The sequence below is a fragment of the Hevea brasiliensis genome, chromosome 6 (genome assembly GCF_030052815.1).
Source record: "Hevea brasiliensis isolate MT/VB/25A 57/8 chromosome 6, ASM3005281v1, whole genome shotgun sequence".
In the NCBI taxonomy this organism is placed as follows: domain Eukaryota; kingdom Viridiplantae; phylum Streptophyta; class Magnoliopsida; order Malpighiales; family Euphorbiaceae; genus Hevea; species Hevea brasiliensis.
Window position 1 is genome coordinate 106,656,924 of NC_079498.1, and position 24,337 is coordinate 106,681,260.

The 24,337-nt window shown below is 33.7% G+C and overlaps 4 protein-coding genes across 6 annotated transcripts; 2 read left to right on the top strand and 2 right to left on the bottom strand.

Moving 5' to 3' along the window:
* Positions 1–596: 596 nt before the first annotated feature.
* On the top strand, positions 597–2,413 carry LOC110635790 (protein BIG GRAIN 1-like B). The gene has a single exon (XM_058149102.1). The coding sequence runs from the start codon at positions 982–984 to the stop codon at positions 2,299–2,301; it is 1,320 nt and encodes a 439-aa protein (XP_058005085.1). The 5' UTR covers positions 597–981; the 3' UTR covers positions 2,302–2,413.
* A 10,733-nt stretch (positions 2,414–13,146) lies between these two features.
* LOC110641564 (vacuolar protein sorting-associated protein 2 homolog 1) lies at positions 13,147–16,168 on the top strand. 3 transcript variants are annotated; one of them, XM_021793346.2, is made up of 5 exons: positions 13,147–13,304; positions 13,483–13,613; positions 14,607–14,711; positions 15,347–15,607; positions 15,768–16,168. In XM_021793346.2, exons 1-5 carry the CDS (start codon positions 13,268–13,270, stop codon positions 15,906–15,908), a joined length of 675 nt encoding a protein of 224 aa, XP_021649038.2. In that variant the 5' UTR covers positions 13,147–13,267; the 3' UTR covers positions 15,909–16,168. The 3 variants fall into 3 exon arrangements, with proteins under 3 accessions (XP_021649038.2, XP_021649037.1, XP_021649036.1); XM_021793345.2 differs by having other exon boundaries at positions 13,172–13,304; positions 13,393–13,613; XM_021793344.2 differs by having other exon boundaries at positions 13,180–13,304; positions 13,402–13,613.
* Positions 16,169–16,312: 144 nt separating this feature from the next.
* LOC110664106 (RING-H2 finger protein ATL63-like) lies at positions 16,313–16,762 on the bottom strand. The gene has a single exon (XM_021823646.2). It carries the CDS (start codon positions 16,760–16,762, stop codon positions 16,313–16,315), a length of 450 nt encoding a protein of 149 aa, XP_021679338.2.
* Positions 16,763–19,286: 2,524 nt separating this feature from the next.
* LOC110664275 (developmentally-regulated G-protein 2) lies at positions 19,287–24,252 on the bottom strand. Its single transcript, XM_058149111.1, has 11 exons — positions 24,092–24,252; positions 23,794–23,888; positions 23,569–23,636; positions 23,089–23,165; positions 22,567–22,747; positions 22,323–22,379; positions 21,825–21,899; positions 21,360–21,479; positions 20,577–20,747; positions 20,199–20,271; positions 19,287–20,038 (listed from the first exon to the last, which is right to left on the bottom strand). The coding sequence occupies exons 2-11, from the start codon at positions 23,861–23,863 to the stop codon at positions 20,034–20,036; spliced, it is 897 nt and encodes a 298-aa protein (XP_058005094.1). The 5' UTR covers positions 23,864–23,888; positions 24,092–24,252; the 3' UTR covers positions 19,287–20,033.
* Positions 24,253–24,337: the final 85 nt, after the last annotated feature.

Sequence of the window (24,337 nt, forward strand, 5' to 3'; positions counted from 1 at the left end):
TTTGTAGTGTTTTAAAAAGAAAATATAAAATGAGAAAATTAAATAAAACTTTAGGGAATTTAATAGAAAAGGAAGCATTATTGCTGTTCATTTGATTAGCTACAAAGTCAAAGCATCCAAGGAGCCGCATTAGTTGACTGTGCAGATAAGGGAAATACACATAGCTTTAATTTAGTTTATGCAATAATTATGCTTCACTATTTATACAATATTAATTCACAACAATAATTCTTTTTTACTTTCTCTTTACTAAATTAATTAAATTTAACTCAGTAATATATATAAAAATTTAATTTAATACGTTCACACAATATATACATTAATAAGCCACTCCATATATTTTTTCAAAAAAAAAAAAAAGAAAAGATTTATTTGAAATTGCAAGGAAAGGCAAGGATCTTATGTCACTTCAAGTGGAAGAGGCAAAGTGAAAACACACCAAAGAAAGCGATTTAGTAACACTATTATCATAATTAATAATTGATGAGAATGCCACGTCACTACCATTGCCAACCTGGCACTAGTTCCACCTTGGACCTACTTGCACGAGTGTAGCGTATGTGTGTGTTTATGTCCTTATAAGATCATGTGGAAGAAAGAAGTAAAAAAAGAAAACCCTCTTCTATATCATCTTCATCTCTTCTCCTCATTCCCAGGCGTGGCTTTTGGCTTTCATTACCTTCTCTCTTTCTCTCTCTCTCTCTGAGCAATCATCAAGCACCCATCAATGAACATGTCTGCTCATCTCTTTCCTTCTCTTTTATATGCTCACAGTGAGAGCGAAAGGACCAGAGTTCCAGTCTGTTTTGTTTTGGTTTCTCTTCCTCATAATCATTCTTGCTTCCATTAATATCTCACTCTATCTCTCTTTAAACCAGCTTTTTAAGTACAGTGTTTGAAGCAGACAACAAAAATCATTCGAAACTCACTGTTTGATATTCTTCTTGTCCATCTCTAAGTGACTTCTCTATAAAGAGAGATATGGATAAATGGGAGAAACCAGTTGGAGAAGATCGCTTTCGACGCCAACAAAGAGATAACCCTTCTTTCTCTTCCACTCTTCTTGATGCTATTTACCGTTCGATAGATGAATCCAACGGTAAAGGTGAGGAAGAGCATATTTTCTACAGAGAAACTATAAGGAAGAAACACGGCAATGGTTTAAAAGAAGATGGTAAAGAAGAAAGGATTGCAAGTCTGCAAAAAGCATGCATGATAGAGAAATGGATGGAGGAAAAAGTATGCTATGAAAAGGTAGCAGCTAGGCGAAAATCCATGGGTGATTTCGACAAAAAAATTCGAAAAGATTTCAATCCTAAACCTCCTGTGTTGCTCAACTCCAGCTCTAGTTCCTCAGAATCTAGCTGTGGTGGTGGGTTTTCTTCCTCAGAATCTGAATCTTTTTATGGTCTCAACTCATCAAGATCATCATCAACCTATGCCATGCAAAAGCCTAAGTCTATTCGAACCAGTGTTTCCGCTCGGCCGGAGAGATATGAAAGAGCTGTTGATGAAATTGCTATGTATCAGTATAATCATCATCATGAGAGAAATTTTGCACCAACTCAAAAGCCAAAACACGAAGGCAGTTTTGTGAAGACGAAATCCAGAGCCTTAAAAATTTATGGTGATCTCAAGAAGGCGAAGCAGCCAATTTCACCTGGGGGTCGGCTTGCAAGCTTTCTCAACTCACTTTTCGCTGCGGGAAATGCAAAGAAAGCCAATATTTCATCGTCATCTGCGTATGAGGAAAGAAAGATAAAGTCTGAGCAGACATCGACGTGTTCTTCAGCTTCTTCATTTTCAAGGTCTTGCCTGAGTAAGACTCCTTCCTCTAGAGGGAATAAATTGAGCAATGGAACAAAAAGGTCGGTGAGGTTTTACCCAGTTAGTGTGATTGTGGATGAGGATTCTAGACCTTGTGGACATAAAAGTCTCTATGGAAATCATGAAGAGACTCTAATGGCAGTCACAGCTACAAGAAATCTCACAAATGAAGACCTAAAGTTCCATGTCATGAATGAAAGTCGCCGAGTTGAGGAAGTTACAAGGGATCTCTTAAAGAATTATCAAAAGAAGAAGCAAGAAGAGTTTGCTGCAAGAGATCTTTGCAATGGCAATGGAGAGACTAGCGAGGAAGAAGAAGATGATGATGATGCAGCAAGTTGTGCAAGTTCTGATTTGTTCGAATTGGATAATCTTTCTGCTATTGGGATTGAAAGGTATGACGAAGAATTGCCTGTGTATGAAACAACCCATCTCGATACCAATCGAGCCATTGCTAATGGATTAATTCTGTAATTCCCAGAAGGAAAAAAAAAAAAAAAAAAGAGAGGGAAAATTTTAATTAGCTTTATTAATGAAAGGTGTGGGGGGTTTACATCAGAGAATAAGATTTCTCATCTTTCTTTAATTATTCTTTATCTTCTTTTAATTCTTTACCTTTATGTTAGATTATTTTCATTAAAGAATCAAAATGATCAAACATAGAAGATCTTCAAAGTGAAGAAGAGGGAAAATCTTGATTCTTGATAGCTAGCACATATGCATGAGAACCTATGACCATATACATATATAAAAAGAGAAGAGAAAGTAAAGAAGAAGTCACTGAAAGATTCTACAATTGCATTCACACGCGATAGGGAAAAAAGAAAGGGTAAAGATGGTGAATAAAGGAAAATTCTTACCTAGATCCGGTTTATCATAAATTTAAAATATAAAATCACCTATTTAGTAAGTGGATTTTATCATGTATATCGCGTGTGATAAATCGGGTTTAAATAAAAAAAAATTCATGAAGAAGGAGATGAGGTTAAAGCAAAGGCAGATTTTCTACCATCAATGGCTCGAGATCGAAAGAGATAGCTTTCTTTTTGTTTTGTTTTTCTGAGTCACTAAGTGGGTCCTTATTTTGCTTCAAAATAGCACTACCTCACCATGGATACCAAGGATTATTAGTCAAAAAAGCTCTACTTGATTTATTTAATAATATTTATATAGTTTTCTTTAAATCAAACTTTTTTAAATTTGAATTATTATAGAAAATTGGTTAGCCGGAATGTAATTTTCCGGTGTTGGCACTGTTTTGAAGGTGGTAAATCTAGCTAAAAGAAGGTGAATATTGATGATGTTAGTGGAAAGAAAAGAAGAAGAGGATAGATGTGCATGGTCCCTAAAGATGTAGACAAAAGGATCTAAGCTTTGATCCTCTAAGCCCTGATGTCAAATTTGGTTGGCTTCTAGGTATAAGCATGGGTTTTAAAGTTTTTGTTATGTCTTCTCCAATTTGCTAAAAGACACCATGCCCACTAATAATTTCATTTTCATACCTTCCTATTTTATGACATTTTCTTGATTGATAGCCTCCCAATATTAAGTGTCTCATGCACATGAAAATAATAAAGGATCTAATAAATGATGGATTAATTTTACAAATACATATGTATATAACTAGTAGTATGAGGTAATTAAATCTTTCTCCATGTTAAAGTCCCATCGTGATACTGGAATCATTTTTTAATTGTAAAGTCTCAAATTTAAATTTCAGTAAAAAATGCTTTTATTAAAATTTTTAATAAATTATAACTAAAATATAATTAATCCAATGACATGATTGATCCATTAATTTAATTGATGGGTCCTGTTTAATTATAAGATCACATTATGTTTACGTATCAATGTATATATACACGAAAATAATGGAGTGTCTACACATATTCATGTATTGTTAACTTTAAAGTTGCATGCGTGTAGTTTAACCTGACTTAATTTTATTATTAAATAAAACATATCACTCACCTGATAGATCTGAATTCAAGTTTTTACCTTCCAATCTTTATTTTATATATATATATATATATATATATATATATATATATATATATATATATATATATAAAGTTGCATGCATGTATGACCATTATATATTCTGTATGTTAGTCTAAAATTGAGCATCCAAATTTGTGATCCAAGCCTTTGTAGTAATTTTGCACTTTTTTTTTTTTTTGCTCATTTCTTTTTAGCAAGGCTTTGGTTCATTTTGTGGTCTCAACTATAGGTTCTCATATAATTGGTAGATCCCTCCTTCACCAAACCCTTTGGAGGAATAGTTTTTAGAGGACCAAAGTTGATCATTGATGCCATGGATCTCCAACTCCAAATGCAAAAATGACAAAAAAAAAAAAAAAAAAAACACAACTTTACGGCAATTGTGGTTCCAAAGTTATTTGGGTTAAAAAGAAATTATTAAAATTTAATTTTAAGTTAATTTTAATTTTAAAAATTTTAAAACAATTATTAAAATTTTGCATTACAAAATAATAATTTGATTATAAAAATTGGTTAACATCATTACAAAGGTTGAACATAACTGTCACGACCCAATCTATGGGCCGGACCGGCACTAGGACATGGGCCAGCCTAAAGCCCCCGAGGCCCGTAGTAAGCCTAACTATTCCTCAACCTAACTCTAAGGCCCATTTGGACCCAATTTCAAGAATTCAACCGGACAGAGTCCGGCCATAAAATGGACCTTTCAACAGAGAATTTTTGACTCACTTGACCTGTAAACACAATATATAATCAATTGAGGAGCTCAGCTCACCCTCCACATACTCAAATGTCATAAAATAGATGGGAGCTCAGCTCCCTCATCCAGTCCAACATACATGCATATAATAAGTTTGCAGGTCCAACATGGTAATTATATTACAGACCCAAATCAAATAAATATTTCTAACACATGCGAAAATTCTAGAAGTTAACAGAATTATACAAACATTAATAAACAACCTGCGAAGGAGAAAAGCAGGTTAACCACAACAATAATCCTCCTGTAGCCTGAAAAATAATGAACAGGAGTGAGTGTTCAACTCAGAGAGTAAAATATCAATTTTAACCATAATCTCTATAGCTATCTAAAGCTAATGCGCCCTGTAGAGTGAAATGCAACATCGTCAATATTTTCATATCATAACAGCAAAAAGGTAATTTGGAGTACTCACACACCCAATAATGTCAAACAATATATATATGGGAGCTGATCCCCTATACAGCCCTCTTAATCTAACTGTGCTAGCGAAGAACTTAAGCTCAGACTTCCACTTAATAAACCAAATCGGGGTCCCAGCAAAGAACTCAAGCCGTGTCTACCCCGAAGGACTGGGTCCCAGCGAAGATCTCAAGCCGTGTCTACCCGTCCTGTTCATAGCCAACACTACACCACACGCACGCCAACTCACGCACACTGCTCTAAATTACCACAACAACATCCATGGCACTTTAACAGTTATGAATGCAACATAAAACGTGCCTAGATTTAACTACATGGATATTTACATATAAGTGATGCATGGGCATGTTTGAACATATAATAATATCGAAATTACAATTAAAATTAATATTTTACTCACAGACTCAACCGAAGTCACTGTGGTGGCTGGGCGGAGGAGGAAGGCGGTCCCAGCTCACCTGATAATTTTATTATAATTATTTAATACAATTGACTCAATACAAACCAAGAAAAGACTAAACACGTCCTAAGTCGTGCCGAAAATCCGGCAGAATCTCCCCTATACCTAGGACCTACCCAACCTGCAAAAAGGCTTAAAACACACTTCTATATTCACAAACCATATATCCACATCTCAATCACATCACATAGCCCCTCCTGGGCCCATCCAAACATTCATCAATTACAATATATAAAATTACAGTTTTGTCCTTATAATTGACTCTTTTTGCAAAAACTACCCAAATAAGCTCTAAAAATTCTAAAACTTGCCCCACGGTTCTTAGCAATATTACTAAGCTATTGCAAAAAGAATCATAATTTTCTGAGCTACCACAAATATTTTATGAAATTTTAATCCAATTTAAGCACTAGAAAATTACGAAAAAGCAAGGTTCGGGTTTACCTATGCCGATTCCGACTCCGGGGATGCTCTCGGGACATCTGACAATGGTGGGGTAGCCAAAATCTCGATCCAATTCCAAGACTTTTTCGGTAGCCGATTTGTCTGGCCGGAAATTCACAGACCCGGGCAACCGTCAAATTTCCACGAATTGAAGGTATCTACACGAAGCCCACAACACGGGGGTTAGTATATAATTTTTACAGAATTTTCTAAGCTCATTTAATGCTCGGAAAAATACTTCGTGGGACCCACCGAAAAACGGTGTCGGAAAATTTTGAAATTTATATTGCCGCGAAGCTCTCGATGAGTGGAGCACTCTGGTACTATCGATTTTCTCTTGAGGTTCACGGTTTGCGAGAAATCTAGCCCAAAAGTCGAAATGGGTTAAAACTTCCCAGATAAAAATTGGGCAAACTGCTCGATGAATTTTGGTATTCTTAGTGTCTATGGAAAGCTCTTGAGGTGTAGATGGTGTTTGACACAAGACTCGGCCCAATCGGTGGCCGGATCGGCTGAATTTTGATCGGAAAGCCGAAACGACGCACGCGCGTAGGTGGGCTTTCGCGTGTGTTTCTGGCTGCCTGGAGAGTTGGCCTGCTGTGGGGAGGCGCTGGGCGGTGCGCCGGCGAGGTGGGGAAGGCTGGGTGGCGGTGGCGCGGCCTGAGGAAGAGGGAGGAAAGAGAAAACGGGAGAGAAAGGAAGGTGGGTCGGGACGCACAGGGAAGAGAAGAAGAAGAAAAGAAAGGCCGGTCCGATTCGGCCGGTCCGATTCAGAATACAAAATATTGAATTTTTACTCTGCCTTGGGATCGAAAACGAGGCCCAAAAATTTCCAATAAATTCTAGAAAACTCAGAAAAATTCGTAGAGTCCAAATATATTTTTAGTTTTGTCACGTGGTCTTTAAATTAATTTTTAAAAATTATTATAATTTTATATTTTCGGGAAATCAAACCTGATTTCGAAAATCCGAAAAATTTCAAAAAATTTCCTAAAATTTAAATAAAATAAAATATTAATATTACTCACAAAATAATAAATTTAAAAATTTGGGGTGTTACAATAATAACAAGTTATAGCTTGCTTTGTGCAAAAGAGCAAACCCTAATAAAATCAATCACAGCATTTCTGAATTTTAACACCAGAGAGAGGAATTAATTATGATTAACAGAAAATCCCATATAAATTAGATACTAATCTTGTTTAGTTGGCCCTTCAAATGATCTCACTTTGAACATTAATTCAATTAGCACATGCATTCATATTGAAAACAGTTAGTGTGCAAATAAATAAATCCCAAAATATAATATTTAATATGAATTAGCGAAGACTTCAACACACTAAAGAGGACCACTAAATCATAACAGTGTGCATCTGCTAATTAAGTTATCATAATACAGATTCTTCTTTGGAATTTTTTAAACAAGCAATTAATTTTAATTAAAAGTTAGCATAGAGCATTGGACTGTAGGAAAAGAAAAGGCTATCCTGTAGTCAAAAGAGTTATAGGTCCAAAATGGCTATAGTTTAGAAAATAATTTATGGGGGACCATTGTACTAAGGTGTGTGTCAATTCAATTGAAAAGAAATCAATAAGTGATATATTGTCTAGGTAATTTAATTTCCATGCAATTTAAGTGCAATTATTGGCTTGAAAATTTCTTACTTAATAGAAGGATAAATGAAGAATTAATCTACTTAAGCTTGATTAATTATTTAACCAAAAATCATGTTTATTTCCAATGGGATATAAAAGAATTACATGTTTCCATATGGTTGGTGAAGTGGGAAGTTAGATAAGAATGATGAGAATATTGGAACAGTGGGTGTGAGACCACCTACCCTTAATCGTTGACAAAGTTTTCCCTTTGACAACCCTAAGATCATGACCATAATCATCATCTAAAATTTATTAATTAAAAAAATAAGAAAAAATTTAACATGAGTTATGAATTAAAAAAAGTTAAAAAAACTTAATATAAACGGTCTAATTAAACACCGATCAATAGGCCAATCCAATACATCTAACTTAAAGCAAGGCATATTAAACAAAAGAAGTTAAGTTTTTATAAATTTATAAGATGCATATATATACCTAAAAAATTAATATACACAAAAATTAAAAAAAAAATCTTATAATAAGTGTTTCAGTACGCAAAACTCTTATATTGCAAGATCTCAATATGATAATATCTCAGCCGGGGTTTGAAGCCTCACTGAGCTATTTTAGCAAGAAGCACAACACCAGTTGTACACTTGTACTTGTCCCACGCACAGCTAATCACCACCATAAAACAAATTAAATAATTATCTCAATTATTGTCTTAGTCATGATAAAACTAATTAATGTAATTAATGATCAATTAATTAATTAATTAATCAATCAATATTGCAGCAAATCATTAACAGGGCATTCTTTGAAATAAAAACAAACAAAATATATGTAAGTAATTCTTGTGGGGCCAGCTTTGGAGGGGCATGCAATGTCACTTACCAACCGTGCATACATAGCTAGTTCATATCGTATTAGGAGGCATGCAAGCTGATTAATTATTTGGGTATAGCTACTTGTGTTGCAGACCAATTTGGATTAGGGTTTGAGTGCACACCACAAATTAGTCGATGATTGGTTTTAAGTGACTTTAAGAGTGTCCATGGAGAAGGGTGCATAATGGGTCAGCTAAAAGCAATTATTTATGTTTTTTGTCTTGTGAGATTGAAGAGTTAAGCCTTAGATTTGATACATGTTGCTGTTAGTGCTTGCTATATAATCTTGTTTTTTACTTCCTGTTGTGGTTGCTTTGTAGACAAAAAGGACAAAGTTTGTGAGATTTCTAAGCAGTCTCATGGCTTTTCTAAATTCTACATCCCCAAAACTTCCAACGACCCATCTAATTATATATCTGTAATGCATATCTAAAGTTTAATTAATTAGTTCATGTCAATTCTAGTGGAAAATTTGTTTCATGAGATACCATTTCTGTCCATTCAAATTTTCAATCTTATGAGACTTGATGAAAGTGTCATGTACATACAAGCAAGTAAATGATCTTACATATATCAATGTCAGTTTAATTATCAAATTGCTAAGAGTTTTGAGTTGTGTTTGAAGAATGATTGTAGTGGGTTCAAAATCACACAAAATTAGCCTAACCTAATTTGATTCAATGACTGAAAACATATCATTCCCTGGCTAGTATATAAAGGTTCACACAAAATGAAAATGAAACTATATATATATATATATATATATATATATATATATATATATATATATATATATATATATATGGAGGGATTTAAACAAGATGAAACCATTGTAATAGAGAGTTATGACTTTTACATTAAATCTAGTTATGGCCAACTCAAAATTAAATTGAAATTAAAATTAATAATATTAAATTGATCAAAATTAATATCGAAGCAAATTAGAACCGAATCTCTTTACCCATCATCAATCAATATCTTATTTATGTACCTCTCGTTCAATAACTAGCTCTGATACTATCGTTGGTCCATAGCCTTCTAACTTTGATTAGATATAATGATAGTTATGCATAATAATACTTATGCAGTGTCGAGATAACCATTAGCCAAAATGGCCAGAAAAAATCTCAAGACAGTACCCAGGCCTTTAAACCATTTGTTGAAAGATATAAATTTTCTTTACCCAAAATCAGCTCTTTGTTACTCATCTCTAAAAAACCCATATTTTTTCAAACTTTGGCTTAAAGGTTGGATTCTGAGAATTAATACAACAGATTAATACAAAACAACATTTTGCATTCCTAATTAATGCTCAGCTCTAATGAATTGTCATGCCATTTGAACTTAGAATAGCATCATCTCTCTTCAAAAAGGCCATTATAATCAGAATATTTAAACATAATCGTCCCTCAAATTTTTTCGAATATTTTCTTAACATAGACAAACTCATTCAAAATTAATAGATTCAGTGAGACCTTATTGTAATTGACATTTTTGGATGTGCGGCTTCAGACTAAATTATGATTATTATTATTATTATTATTATTTCAAAGAAGAGAAGAAATCCATTCATTTGCTGTTTCTCATTTCTAAAATAACTGTGCCATTGTTATTTACCTAACTGATCACCTTAAGAATGAAACTGATCACCTTAAGAATGAAAATTATTAATTCAATTGTTGGTAAAATATAAAAAGGATCCAATGCCTCCTGGGGATAACGATGAGGTTAACTCTTTTTGTAACTATTTATTGAAGAATGGCGAATTTATATTTTATAGTCTGTTCGCTTGTCATTTTTTATTGAACTGTTATTAAAAAAAAATTATTTTAAAAATAATAATTAAAAATTATCTTATTATTATTATTATTATTATTAAACTGATTTTAAAAATTGAAATTAGTTAAATATTAAATCAATAATAACCAATTCTGAATTTCATTCGTAATATCTCATTGAGAGGCATTATTTTAAGGAAAAAAAAATAATACAGAAATTAAAAAAGGAAAATATCAACATTGGGACCTCTTGGATAATTACCATTGCCCCCTTGTCTCCTGGCAAAAGAATCACCGCCATCCATCTCCTGCAACTTGTACTTGTGTTCACGTGTGGCCACGTCATCTAGTAACTGAAATGATCAAAATGCCCATGGAGATTGAATAGAAGTTATCTTTTAAGAAGGGCATCACAGGAAAGGAGAAAGTGAAATAACAGAATTTTCTTTTTATTTTTGGTGATCCCAAGAAGATTATTGTGGGCAACTCTTTATTCAGTTCGCAGCTTTTCCTTTATTCACTTTGATTAACAAGACCCAAGTTTAAAATCGCTTTAAATCTCATTTCTTTAAAAATTTAGTTTTTGCAATATATGAAAATGATTTTCTATTTTTTTTTTCAAATTAGAAAAGAAAGGATTGAACAAATTCTTGGCAAGAAAATGAACCAAAGTTGATTCTTTACTTGGGTTTTCTTTCTTGAATTTTCGCAGTTGATGACAGTTTCCTGAACACATCATGACATTCAGAGCTTTTCATGTAACGTATGTCAGCTATATTTCCAGCTGTGAATTGGCTTTGCTTCAAGATTTTTGGCAATTTGTGCATGAAAAGAAGCACTGGAAGAATCCTGCATATATTTAATGTAGAAGGCTTTCTCTTCTTTTTATTGAAGATAGAATAGAAACAAAGACAAGTCTGTATTTTCAGGCAAGAAAACTTGCTGCCTTACTGAGTTTTCTTCTTGTCCTTGATGTAATGGAAATTATTAGAAAGCTACTCATCGGGAACAAAATTCTAGAGCTTGCAATAATAACACATACCATTACTAATCATTTCGATCTGCGCTTGAATTATTCTTCTATATGTGTAACCAATTGCTTTACAAAGAGCAAGTGTAGAATTCCATGAAGTGTACGTAGAGATTTGAACTATTGAATCATATTAGTCCATGAATTCACTTTATCTTTTTAATTAAAAAAAAAAGAAAAAAAAAGATATTGCTTTCAAGAATGGAAAAAGAAGAAGTCATTTTTATAGGTAAAAAACAGGTGAGATTTCACATGGCTTGAACAGTTGAATTAAAGCACTATATGCTTAAGTCATGGCCTCTATAGATTATAATTAGGATATGGCTGCTGGGAGCTTTAATTTCTCGATTACCAGTCAAAGACTCAAAGGATATGAGCTTTCTTCGATCAATATAGGTAAACACCGATCGATGAACATAAAAAGCAGCAGTTTTCATGGGCTGTAACCACTCTTTGACCTATAACTATCACACTGCAATTATAAAGAAAACGATTGCTAATTATCCTTGTTCTTCAGTTTCCAATGAAAATGACCAAGGCAAATAGGAAAAAGCCACCAAGGACAATGATACTCGCCACATTTCAGTCATGGGTATTTTCAGATCAGTTTATTCACACCATAATGAATTCTTCTTTTCAGCACATCAGTCCAGTACACTATACTTCCAGGCCAGTTGAAGCCCTATGGCTTGTATTTAGAAAAAAAGAAACCTAAGACAAGGACAAAACTAAGATTGTGTGCTTAAAAATAGTGTATAAATAATTGTAGCCTATGATTTGGTATGGGTCTTTATCGCATAGGTTTTGTTCATAGAATTGAAATCTTGGAGATTTTATGGTCGGCGATTGACTCCAGAATAGTTAATTTGATGTTAACCATTACTTGCTATTAAAAATTTGTTTGGTATTTGCTATAAGCCTATACATATGTGAATGCCTCCTGAAAGTGAAGCTTTTGGTGCTTAGCCTGATAATGAAGTTTGCACTATGACTCTGTAGATTTTGCTGCTTACCATATCCATCCATGTTCATGAGAGGGACAGCTTTGGCATGATTAGATGAAATCTATGGAAATTGTAAATTATTATAAAAAAATGCATTAGAAGTTTTCAAATTATACCAACATATAAATCAATAACTTGCAGTACTTGATTTGAAATTGACTCATTTAAATTAGTTTGATTAATTTAAAAATTAACTTTTTTAAAAAAATAAAATTATTATTTAAAATGATTGATAATTTAGATATTTATAAAATGATTTATAATAATATTTAGATATATTTTTTAACAAAAAACAATAAAAAAAAATTCCATGATGGAAGGTTAGCTATGGGCCTGGCAGAGGAATAGGACAATTTCTAAAATCCAAGCCATATTGCACTGGGCAGAGGCTGTGGCTCAGCGATGGCCCATTTCACCATCCCAAGTATGGGATTGTGCCAGCCTACTTATTATTATTATTTTTTAATTCATTTCGATTATAATTTGAATTCGAGATTACCTAATCTTAAAAATAATTTTAATATCATTAAATTAAAATTTATTAATTCAACTTAGTCGATTTTACTAACACTAATTGTTATATATTAAATTATTTTTTTTATTTTAATTAAAAGTAATTTTAATTAAGAACTAATCTAAAATTTATTGATAACGAGATTTAAATTTATTTATAATTTTTTATATTTGAAAAGAAAGTGAAAATTTTTAAAGAGAAAATCTTTCCAATTATTTATTTTGTTGGGTTGAAATTTTAAAATTTTTAAAAATATTAAAAAACCTTTAAAAACCTTGCATTACCTTAAAAAAAAATCTTCCTAAGAGAGTGTGTAATGGGAGTCCAGCGGGCTAATGGGCCTCGAAGTTTGACATATTTTAATGGATGGGTCTGAAATTGTCGGCCCAGCCCAGCTCACGAAGTCACGTACCTTCCCAACAACCGTGGCGCGTTGAATTGATACCAGAAGCAAACAATACACAGCAAAGCGAAGCAATCTTCTATTGAAGAAGGGAAAGGGAAGAGAGAGAGAGAGAGTTTTTACGAAGAAGATAGAAAATGAGTTTTCTCTTTGAGAAGAGGAAGACTCCTGCAGGTTTTCCACTTGTTCTTTTCCACTTCTACAACTTCTGAATTTAGTAGTGTATTTATCTTTTAATTCCAATTTTAATTGGACTTCTTAGTTTTCGTAGGTGTTTGAAGTGAATTCAACAATGTAAGAAATGATTATATGATCCAGGATTGGAGCTTTCTTTTTTTTTTTTTGTTTGCAGAGCTTCTGAGGGAGAATAAGAGGATGATAGATAAGTCGATTAGAGAAATAGAGAGGGAAAGACAAGGTCTTCAAGCTCAAGAAAAGAAGCTGATTGTGGAGATAAAGAAGAATGCTAAACAAGGGCAGATGGTAAAACACGTCTTCAACTTCGTTTATAGATTGAATTGGATTGAATTGTTGCTTTTGTTATTTTCCTATCCCTTTTGGGCTTAATAGGTATCCCCGTTCAATGAAGTCTACCACCTGCAAAGTTGATAAATGTTATTACTTTTGAAAACTAACAACATTGAATTGCTGATGCTTTGGTCACATCAGAAGCTAGGGACTCTTCTCTGATAGTTGTGTTGTTGTATTGCTTATCATTAGTTAATTGCTTACTCTGAATGGTTTTTCTAAATACATATAGGAAACTGCTGACAGCAAAATATGAGAATTGCATTTTCTTTTATATAGCAGAAGAGACGCATAGGCGGGCTTTTGGGCCACATCTCCACAGTCATATGACCATGTTCAGAAATAGTTCTCTGGAGAGAGAGAGAGAGGTGGAAAGTGGAGGACCCAGACACCCAGTGGTTTGGGTCAATGGATTGTAGGGAAATTTTTTTGGCAAATGTTTGTGGAAGACCCAAAGGTTATGGGTTTATTAAGACAACTGTTGAGGAGGTTCTGAGAGTTGGGCAGTGGATCTCTCTTGGATTCTGCAGTTGTTTGCGTAGGATAGTCATATGGTTGGCATTGTGGGGAACTTCCTTTTTATTTGGGAAATGGGAATTACTGGGGACAGTTTAAGGTTTGCTATTTTCTTTGGCATTATAGTTCCTGCAAATGATGCTACTTTGAAGGTTCAATGTTCTCATCTGATTCTATGTGCGAGATGTGAGAATGGTTTGTTGGATTCGTTGGTTCACTGGATTATGAAGTAGTTATGTGGATTATGAAATAGTTGTGTTGGAATCAGTTATTTTTGTATGTCATCAATTTGATTAAACTTCTTTTATCAGTTCTTGAGCAGTTGTATGGTACTTTACTGGGTTGAATGAAATCAGTATTTTCTGATCCCTAGTGATGGTTCTTTATCAATATGTATCATGTAAAGGTTTATTTGCATCCTTTTCTTTTCAGGGAGCTGTGAGGGTAATGGCAAAAGACCTAATAAGAACGAGACATCAGATTGAAAAGTTCTATAAGCTTAAATCACAACTCCAGGGTGTGGCTTTAAGAATCCAGGTGTGTTTTTGCAATGGTGTTCTCCATTCATTATTTGTGTGTTCATGACAGCAATGTTTCGCACGTATGCTCCTTGTTGATTGTGAAAATATGAATAGCAACTTCTTAATCACTATCTCTTGGATTGGGCATTTCCATTTGTCATTTCTTATTTTGTCTAATGTTCCAAATACAGCATTGAGCATCTTCATATATGAAGAGAAAAAAGAATTAACCTGATTTTGTTATATTTTACTTGTGTTGGTGCTGGTGGATCAAGATTTCAGGTATTAGTTTCAACTTATGGGTGAAAAGATCCCCCCTAAAAAGACTTATAGGTGAAATGTAATATTTTAAACTTGATCAATATATTTGGTTTTCAGAGACAAAAGCTGGATATTCTGGAAAAATCAGGAATCCCTATCTGTTCTTTAGAAACAGAATTACCAAGTTTGTTGCTTCAATAAGCTGACTATTCAATGTCTATTTATTGTATGCTTTGACATAAACAGTTCTTTGATATTTGGAGCAATGACCAATATCAGTTTGCTATATGATTTCAGTGACAAACATATCACAGACATATGCTTTTGCCTACCAAATATTGCTTTGTCACTGGCAGCTGTTTGATGTTCAAAAATGAATTTGTTTTTCAGACATTGAAATCCACTCAAGCAATGGGGGAGGCCATGAAAGGTGTCACAAAGGCAATGGGCCAGATGAATAGGCAGATGAACTTGCCATCATTGCAGAAGATAATGCAAGAGTTTGAGAGGCAGAACGAAAAGATGGAAATGGTTACTGAGGTGATGGGTGATGCTATTGACGATGCTTTGGAAGGAGATGCTGAAGAAGAAGAAACAGAAGAGCTTGTAAATCAGGTGCTTGATGAGATTGGAATTAACATCAATAATGAGGTATATCCGTTTCCTCTCATCTTTTTCTTTCTTCTTGTTCTAATAAATTTAGCTTTTGAAGCAAGAAAAACATCACTCAATGTGCACTAATGCCATGTCATCCAAAGAGGAACATTGAAGGCATGCTGTAATTATTATGATTTTTTCCTTTCTTGTGAAGCTGGTGAATGCACCTTCAGCTGCTGTCTCTGCACCAGCTGCAAAGAATAAGGTTGCCCAAGCCGAATCAACTGGGACTCCTGAAGAGAGTGGGATAGATGATGATTTACAGGCAAGATTAGATAATTTAAGAAGGATGTGATTTGGGAGATGATGAGAAAGAATAGCTTTGCTTTGCTATATGGACAAAATGGACTATGTAACACTTGTCTCTGAATTGCAAAGTTGGTATAATGGTGAAAGAATTATATTTCTTTTTGTATATAGTTTGTTTGGAGCTTCTGTTAATTTTTTATGTTTCTGAGGTGTTTGTTGCTAGTAGGCAATAGGTTAAACTATCATGTATCCCACCAAACATAGAATGATGATTGTTAATGTTATTTCAATAATCTTTCCAAATAACTGTGTTGAATCGGGAAAAGCTCATGATTCTTTAGATATACAAAAGATTTTGTACCTTCCAAGAACTTTAATTGTTTGTTTTCCCCAAGTAGACACATCATGATGACATATTGGTCGGATAAGGAACCAGGTGGAGGAGAAAGCTCAAGATGAAATTCTAACATCTAGCATGCCCTCTATGGAGTTCTCTGTTGTCAGTACACCATCTTCAGAATCCAGTCGATGGATTGGTGTGCGACAAAGGGGACAGTCAGAATGAGAGTAAAGCCACATGTCTATACAAGGAGCATGAAATGAGTGCCTGCAATGTGAAAGCTGCCGAACGTATTCCTCATCCTGAAATTCTGATAAGCAGACAATACATTCAGTTTCAGGTGCTTCTGTATTTCTTATTCCTTTCTGGTACCTGAATGTTGAAGCCGAATATGGACTCAGGTTCATTGAAACATTGCTGTTCTGCTCTGCAGGGCTGGTTAATTCTGGATGAGAAAACCGATTATGGGATTTGCGCCATCCAATCATTACCAGGGTGTACAATGCAAATGCAATGGCAATCGTTCCAAACATCACAAGACCATACCAGAGGAAGTGCATGGTTTCTTACTTTTTGCTTATTAACAATGACTTCAGAAGGCTGTTAAAAGGGCTTAATATATGCTGGATGAGATTTGCAAAAGCTTTGGCTGGTGGAAATGGCTCATCATTCCTGGTTTTGCTGCTCTAATTCTTGTAGCCGAAAACATCTCCCATCCAACCCAGCGAAATTTACGAAGAGCATAGCAGCACGACAGCTTCGAGACATATGTAGTCTCCTCGCTCATAGGCTGTGTAGTAAAGTGCAATAAATTATACACCTAGGAGAGAAAGAGGAATATACCATTATTATTTATAGAGGTAGCCGGCTCGGATTCTGGAATCCATTGAATCCAATAAGAGAGCAGTCATATTTATCATAAATGGTATCACTTGAAAAAGAAATGATCTAGACTTGGGAAATTTTTTATTTTTCCTTGGATAATTTTTCTTTGGTAATCACGGACTGGATGAGTTGACATTGTTTTTGATGGATAATAGAAGTTTAACCCAAGATTCCTTCCCCGTCTAAAAACCCATCTCCTACCTGACATATCTTTCAAGTTCTTACTAGCGTCAAATGAAATTCTCAGGCAATGCAGGTGAGCTAACAAATGGTGGAACCTATGGTTCAGCCTTCGTACAGCTGCATTGCCAAACAACTGGCATGTTGCCTGGATATTTCGTCCAAGCCTTGGAAAGGTACAAAAAGAATTCTATCTTTATTTGTCAAGATGGTTCACTCCAGGTTCACTAATAAAAAATCCAAAACAATTAGGTATTTTTTTTTAAAATTATTTTTTATGACATTTAAAATGGTAATTTTTTTAAAAAATATGAATGTCAAATAAGCTATGAATATTAACCATAATTTACAATTCTATCCATTTACTGAAAAATTTTTAGCTCCTCAGCTCCAAATAAATTATAAATTTTATTTTCTTATATTTTTATAGCCCACAAATAAAAAAACACTTATTTTAATTAAAATTATTGTGTTATTCATTTAAAACATTTCACTTGCAATTAAAATTATAATATTCATGTTTCTAAAGTTTTCTGATGAATATTTCAGTGTAAAATTTAATTAAAACAAAAATTTTATACTAAGAGCTCTGTCATGGATAAAGAAGGATATTATTTTACTTATTCATTTATATATCAGAGAATTAGCACTTAGCATAGTTACCCTTAGGAATGTGCGATTCAAATTTGATTTGGAGTTTATCTAAAAATTGAAATTTTGTATAGTTTCGGTTTTTTAATATTTTAATTTCAATTTAATTCTTTGATGTTTTGACTCTAATTTAGTTCAAATCTCAACACTTTTTCTAATTCAATTTTATCCAGTTCCATTCTGAGTTTTAATTAATTTCTAAAGTATTTTTTTATAATTATTGTCATGAAATGTTTTTATACAAATTATTATTTAAATTTTAAAATTATTTATTAATACACAACATCTTTTAACTATTTCATAATTATATAATCTTTAACTATATATATTAATAAAAAAAAATAAGGTGATTTAATATATTTATAATTAAAATTATTAAATATATATGTAAATAAAAAATAATATTAAATTATATATAATTCTATATATACTAAAAATATAAAATTAATTATTTTTTATCAGTCCAAATTCATTTTTAATGAAAAACCTAATTTTAGTTGGATGCAATTCTAACCAATTTGGTACGTTTCTTTGATTTTATTCAGAACCTCCAAGAACTATGTATATTCTAAGTTACATTATCCATAAATTAATTTATTAATAAAATTAAAATGAAATGAAGTAATACAAATTGGTTTTAAAAAATTAAAAATATTATTATAAACGAGATTTCTGAAATAATTAAATAATTTTATTATAAAATAAAATATACTGCTTCAGTTTCTTAGTAAAATATAAATTAAAATATTGAAAGAGAAAACGGGGTGTATTTTTCCTTTAAATAATAAAATAAATAAATTAAAAAAAAAAAAGGTTTCTGAGAGATAATGGGTAAGTCCACTCATGCTGAAATCATCAAATCTGGAACAAGTCCATCTGATGATCGCATACTGCATTCCAATCTGTTTCTGATTTCTCAATTCAATCAGACCCTTGCTTCCCACCTTCCTTCCAATCTGATTGTAGAACAATGCCAAGTTTCTGATTTCTCAATCCCATCAGACCCTTGCTTCTTCCCTTCCAATTTGTTTGGAGAAGAATCTTCATTGCTTTCCATTTTCTCAGCTCCGTCAGAACCTTCATTGCCTTCCATTTTCTCAGCTCCTTCGGAACCTTCACTGCCTTTCATTTTCTCAGCAGCACCTTCAGATCCACTGTTGCTATCCATTAATCTCCTTCAGAACAAGCTTGGATTGCTTCTCCAATAGGAAAAAAACTCCAAAATCTGAGTTCAATCAACTATGACTTCCGACTAACAGTAACTTCAGTTCCTATAAGTTTTGTAACGGTAACTCTAATGACAATTGCATGAAAATTAAGCAACAATTTAATGCAGTGCATAGCTTAAAAAAGAAATCATGGGCTAAGTAATCCAAAAGAGAAGATAATACTCTTTACCTCTTATACATTCCTGAGATTTTAAATGTTTGCATATAAATGATTCAAATGTCATTATAATTCTAAAACTCATGAACATCTCTTAAAATACAGCTTTCCGACTATGTAAATAAGAAGACCACCAAAAGGGTTTATCAAAATTACAACATAATTATCTATAACCACAACCAATTTAGCAGTCACCCTCTGCCACTAGTATTTCATTCATTGAAGCACAAGATCCAAAAGCCCACACCAATGCCAAATGAAGTCGTTATGTCTTCAAGGGAGCTTTCTTTTCTCTGTCAGATATTCGAGCATGAGCTGTTGAATGTGATTTGAATCGACCCCTGCCTCCATCTTCCTTTTCCCGGCAAAATGCAATAGCGTATACAGGACTTAAAACAACTATAAATGAGAACAAGGACATCTCTAAGTCCACGAAAAAGGAAAGAGAAAAATTAAACGCTTGTTTATTTCCTAAATCTTGAATTTCAAGAAATGTGGCCAAAATGGCAACGCAAAGTCCTGCACTGAATTTTTGTAGAATCAAATTACTAAGCATTCATCACCTTTTTCTTAACAATTTGAACCACATCCTCATCTTGGAGAACATGACCAAGGCCACGGTGTTGAGGGTAGTGTCGTGCACTCAAGCCCCACACTAGCACATATTTCACGTCCTTCACTAAACTCCTGTGTATGTGATTACAGAAGTCCTCAACTGAGCAGCCACCTCTATCCTATTATACACACAAAGAATTAGTTAAAACTACAAGAAACGGATGAATTCCACAAACAAAGCATAGATTACACACAAAATGAGCTTATGAAAAAGAATAGAACTACAGTATGCACATAGAGCTGAAAGAACTACAGGATCAGTGAAATCAGGTTGCTTGCCTTGTGGTTTTGTGTAGACTCTCACTAGCCCCATTTCTTCCCAAATCTTTGCAAGTAATCTGTCCAAGTTGAGCTGTTTCAGAAACATGAGAAAAACAAAATCAAGGTTTCTTGAGACATTCAGATCATTTGGCAATTTTGAGCACAAAAGTTGGTTTAATCTTTCAAATGGACATTTGACACCATGATAATATTCTTTGGGCAACATAAACAACAAGACACACACTTCGCAAAGGCACGCAACTCATGAAACCCAGAATCAGTTTTTGTGAACAAAAAAATGTGGAATTGGGATGGATGTCTTTATGTTCTGTTGCTGCCACATGTTACATATTAGCACCAAAATTTAACAGAGATAAAAAGATATGCAGAAACTGCCTTCAAATTGCAGCTAATGACAATAGAATTTGGTTGGCGAGCTAACTTGTCTACATCATCAATACCAATAACATCTATCTTGTTGTAAACATATATGCATTTCATGTATTTGCGGTTACCCTCATTAACATCAATGAGATCATCAACTGTGGCATCCTCAGGAAATAGCACCTACATCCAAATTCATCAGCTAATAAGTATCATATTGAAAATTGTGCAAGTATACAACACGCATATACAGAGAAGGCATTTCAACATTGATTATTCCACAAAATCTACCCCCAGAAGGCAATAATATAGAATGAACAACATTCTAAGCAAAAAAATTAGCATATATAGACAACTGCAAAACATGAACGCCTAAAAAGGTAGAGAAACAATTAATGTGAAAAGATTTTGAATCATCAAACTAACATTCATGTTGCAATGTGACAATGGAACAAATTATCATTTGAAGAATCATGCTTTAGTTAGAGTGCCAAACTTAATTAGGCAATAAAATGAACTTGTCTAAAGGACAGCTTTGTCATACAAAAGGGAAGTATTAATTAGGCTGAAAGAAGCCAAAAAAGATAAAAGAAAAATTACAATAAGCAGAATAGCAAGTCCTAATGCCCCCATCTGTGTTCCTTCTATGCCACTACCGGGACTAGTGGAAGTTGATCAACCACTGAGTAGACTGATCAGCAGTAAGTCTGTGACGATAGAATCATTTGTCCTATGATTGTGCTGTACATCACCGATGCAAAAAGTATGAATGCCATCAGCACATAGAGAAAGTACCTCTGCATTGTGAATTTTGTATTCATGTAAAATCTGATAACAACGCTTCTCATCCACATGAGTTACAGGTACAGTGCTGTTGAAAGAGATGCCACCAGTTTTTTTCTTCTTGAAGTAAATCTGACAGAAAATCCAAAAACAAAATGAAGTACACCAATAATGATACATCCTTAAAGATTTGGAAAATGCTTAACAGCCACACTGGAAATGATCACCGTGACAAAAGACATAACTGGAAGTAAGATACCATATCAATAAGTTCAACTTCAAGCTTGGGGAATTGTTTTGAAGAATAAAAGTTTACAAGAAAATGAAATACTAAAGGTGAGGAGTGACAAGCTTAAGGTGGGAAGGAGACACTCAGTCAATGATTATGCAATATACTTCTATCAAACATTAATTATTTGATTACCCTTCAAGTTGACATTGATACCTAAATTCACATCTGCAATAGGCAACACTTACTTGAGGTGGTCTCTTGGTTAAGCACAAGCCCACAGCTTCCAGTTCCCTTGTCAATATTTGTTGATGCCCCTCACTCTATAATCATTTGCAAACAGGTTAACTGATGTAAAAAAAATTGTTTATGCAGTAGAATGAAAAAAGGAAAAAACCGCACACACACTTGCATGAAACCAGCAAACGACGAACAACATATTCTTTCCTAGCAAGTAAGGAATCTGCAGTAAAATGATGAAGCATTTTTTTTTTTATTAAATAATTTTAAAAATGAAAATGACAGTGGAAACAGATAGGAAGCAGCTTGACCATGACACCTACTAGTTGCTGAACAACACTAATCCTCTTTTAAGGGAAAATGAATCGAAGTACATTTAAAAATGCAAGAATTCCACAACAGACAATCATATTTGAAAGGACAAAGAACAAAAATGTCTAGCCATTGTATCCATTCATCAGCTTGCATCAGCGGCAAAACACCATATAGGGTACATAAACACTTGCTTTTGAGGTATCAAGAACCATCAACACAATGTCTGAAGACTTGGAAACAGCAATAACCTAATAAAAAAAATTCAAAGCTTTTTAAGTTTTCATGATACAGCCAGCAGAGCAGGAGGATAGATAAACTAAAGAAAGAACCATATTCAATTCAACAACCATCATAGCCTTCGATGAAGATCCTATCATCCCTTGAAACAGGACAGCACAATATAAGATGAGAACATAAACAGGTGAAGCATTGTACCTGTCTCCCACGACCCTTGCCTTCTGAAGCACCTTCAATAATTCCCAGAAGGTCAAGCAACTGAATTTTAGTATCATTATAGTGTATGATCCCAGGAATCCAGCTAAGTGTTGTGAACTCGTATGATGCAGCTTCTGAGTGAGTGCCAGTTAACATTGTCAAGAGAGTTGATTTCCCGACATTGCATTCAGAATAGGAATACAATTTTAATTGTCAGCATTGTCATGTGTACATGTACACGGAAATAATAGTGGTAGATCGACATTAATCTCTTATAAATTTAAGGACCTTACAAAGAAAGATTCCCAGAAATAAGGCAATACGTAGTTCGCTATTACATTGGAAATCCCACTGAGAATTATATTTTTCTATTGACGTCACCTAGCATAACCCGTATAGTGAAGGTAAAGGATGCATTCCAAAGTGTCAATAGCTCCGAACCAGTCTATTATGTTTCTTGCATGAGTGTGCACATGCATTATACACACAAAAATGTAAAATTTGCAAATAAAGTTGGCATACCTTGGAAATCCTATCAGTGCAACACGTCCATGGCAATATTTCATAACTTCAAAACCATCTACACCTCCACTAGAACCCTAATTCAAAAAAAAAAAAATATAGTAACCAAATGTTCAACACATCTAAAAGCAACGGAAAATAAGCATGAAAAAAAAAATTATAATAACAAGAAGAGCAAAAGTGCACTGGCCTTGTAGCTGTCTAACAATAACTGAGCAAAAATTTGTTATTCTTAAAGAACTCATACTTATACTCACTAGTGCTGTAAGATGAGCATGAAGTTCAAGATCAGAGTTTATGGCGGTAGAGCCCATCAACAACCAGAATATCTAGTAGCTAATGTCCAAAATGCATAACATGGAAAGATTTGGTAAAACCGACAAACAAAAAATCAGTTATTGCATGAAAGTAGCCATTACCATCTCAAACATTGCGCAAGTTCATGTTAGAGAGAGAGGAGTGCATAAGAAAGTTGCATACTTTAGGAGGCTCCAACAATTGTGTCCTTAGCTTTGCTATCTTTGCCTTGAGCTGACCAAGATGATAATCTGCATGTTAATTCCACACAAACAAAAACTCAATAAAATTCACTTCAATATCAGAGAGTAGGAATTCAATAGCTTCAACTAAACGTGGACATGAAATACACTATAATCAGTATGCTTTTATGCACATATAAATGTGAGACATATATGATACAAGAACCTGTAGCTTTATTTTTCTGGTTTCGAGCCATCTCGGCTTCCATTTCTTTGATCTTCTCGATTATCCCCATCTCGCTTGATTTTAGCTGCCACCGCCTACAGAAAAAACAATAGGTTCAAAATTTTTCTCCTTTACAAGCTTCGATTCTAGCAGAGTTAGTAATCAACAAGCAAAGTTGTAACTCAACATGTATCCATTAACATTACCAAGAAATAAAAAATAAGTTTAATCTGAAAACGTAGCAGCCAATTCGGTTTCTTGACGTAGCAAATGAAAAAAAAAAAAAAGTTATACAAACCAGAGAATGAAGTGATTCGCTTGCAGAAGTGAGTCGAGGGCGAACCAGGAGCTGAGATGAGAACGGAGACTGGCAGGTGCAGTAGGGCTTGTGTTGATTAACACACAAAAACTAGAACACGACTAGGGCTTTGGGAATTTTCACTTCCTGTGTGTTGGAGGCCCATTTCATGGAACACCATGATCCAACTCATTCCCCTAAATTCCTTCTTTCCTTTTGTTTTTAATTTAATTTTATTAAAATTAT

What these genes read in the sequence shown, in the direction of transcription:
- LOC110664106 (XM_021823646.2), bottom strand. Translation starts at nt 16,762, where the DNA reads ATGCACTTCCTCTGGTATGGTCTTGTGATGTTTGGAACGATTGCCATT.
- LOC110635790 (XM_058149102.1), top strand. Translation starts at nt 982, where the DNA reads ATGGATAAATGGGAGAAACCAGTTGGAGAAGATCGCTTTCGACGCCAA.
- LOC110664275 (XM_058149111.1), bottom strand. Translation starts at nt 23,863, where the DNA reads ATGGGGATAATCGAGAAGATCAAAGAAATGGAAGCCGAGATGGCTCGA. An exon ending in CCAGAAAAATAAAGCTACAG is followed by an intron (nt 23,637 to 23,793) that starts GTTCTTGTATCA and finishes ATTAACATGCAG; the next exon opens with ATTATCATCTTGGTCAGCTC. An exon ending in ACAAAATTCACAATGCAGAG is followed by an intron (nt 20,748 to 21,359) that starts GTACTTTCTCTA and finishes ATTTGGATGTAG; the next exon opens with GTGCTATTTCCTGAGGATGC.
- LOC110641564 (XM_021793345.2), top strand. Translation starts at nt 13,440, where the DNA reads ATGATCCAGGATTGGAGCTTTCTTTTTTTTTTTTTGTTTGCAGAGCTT. An exon ending in ATGCTAAACAAGGGCAGATG is followed by an intron (nt 13,614 to 14,606) that starts GTAAAACACGTC and finishes TTTTCTTTTCAG; the next exon opens with GGAGCTGTGAGGGTAATGGC. An exon ending in GAATTAACATCAATAATGAG is followed by an intron (nt 15,608 to 15,767) that starts GTATATCCGTTT and finishes TTTCTTGTGAAG; the next exon opens with CTGGTGAATGCACCTTCAGC.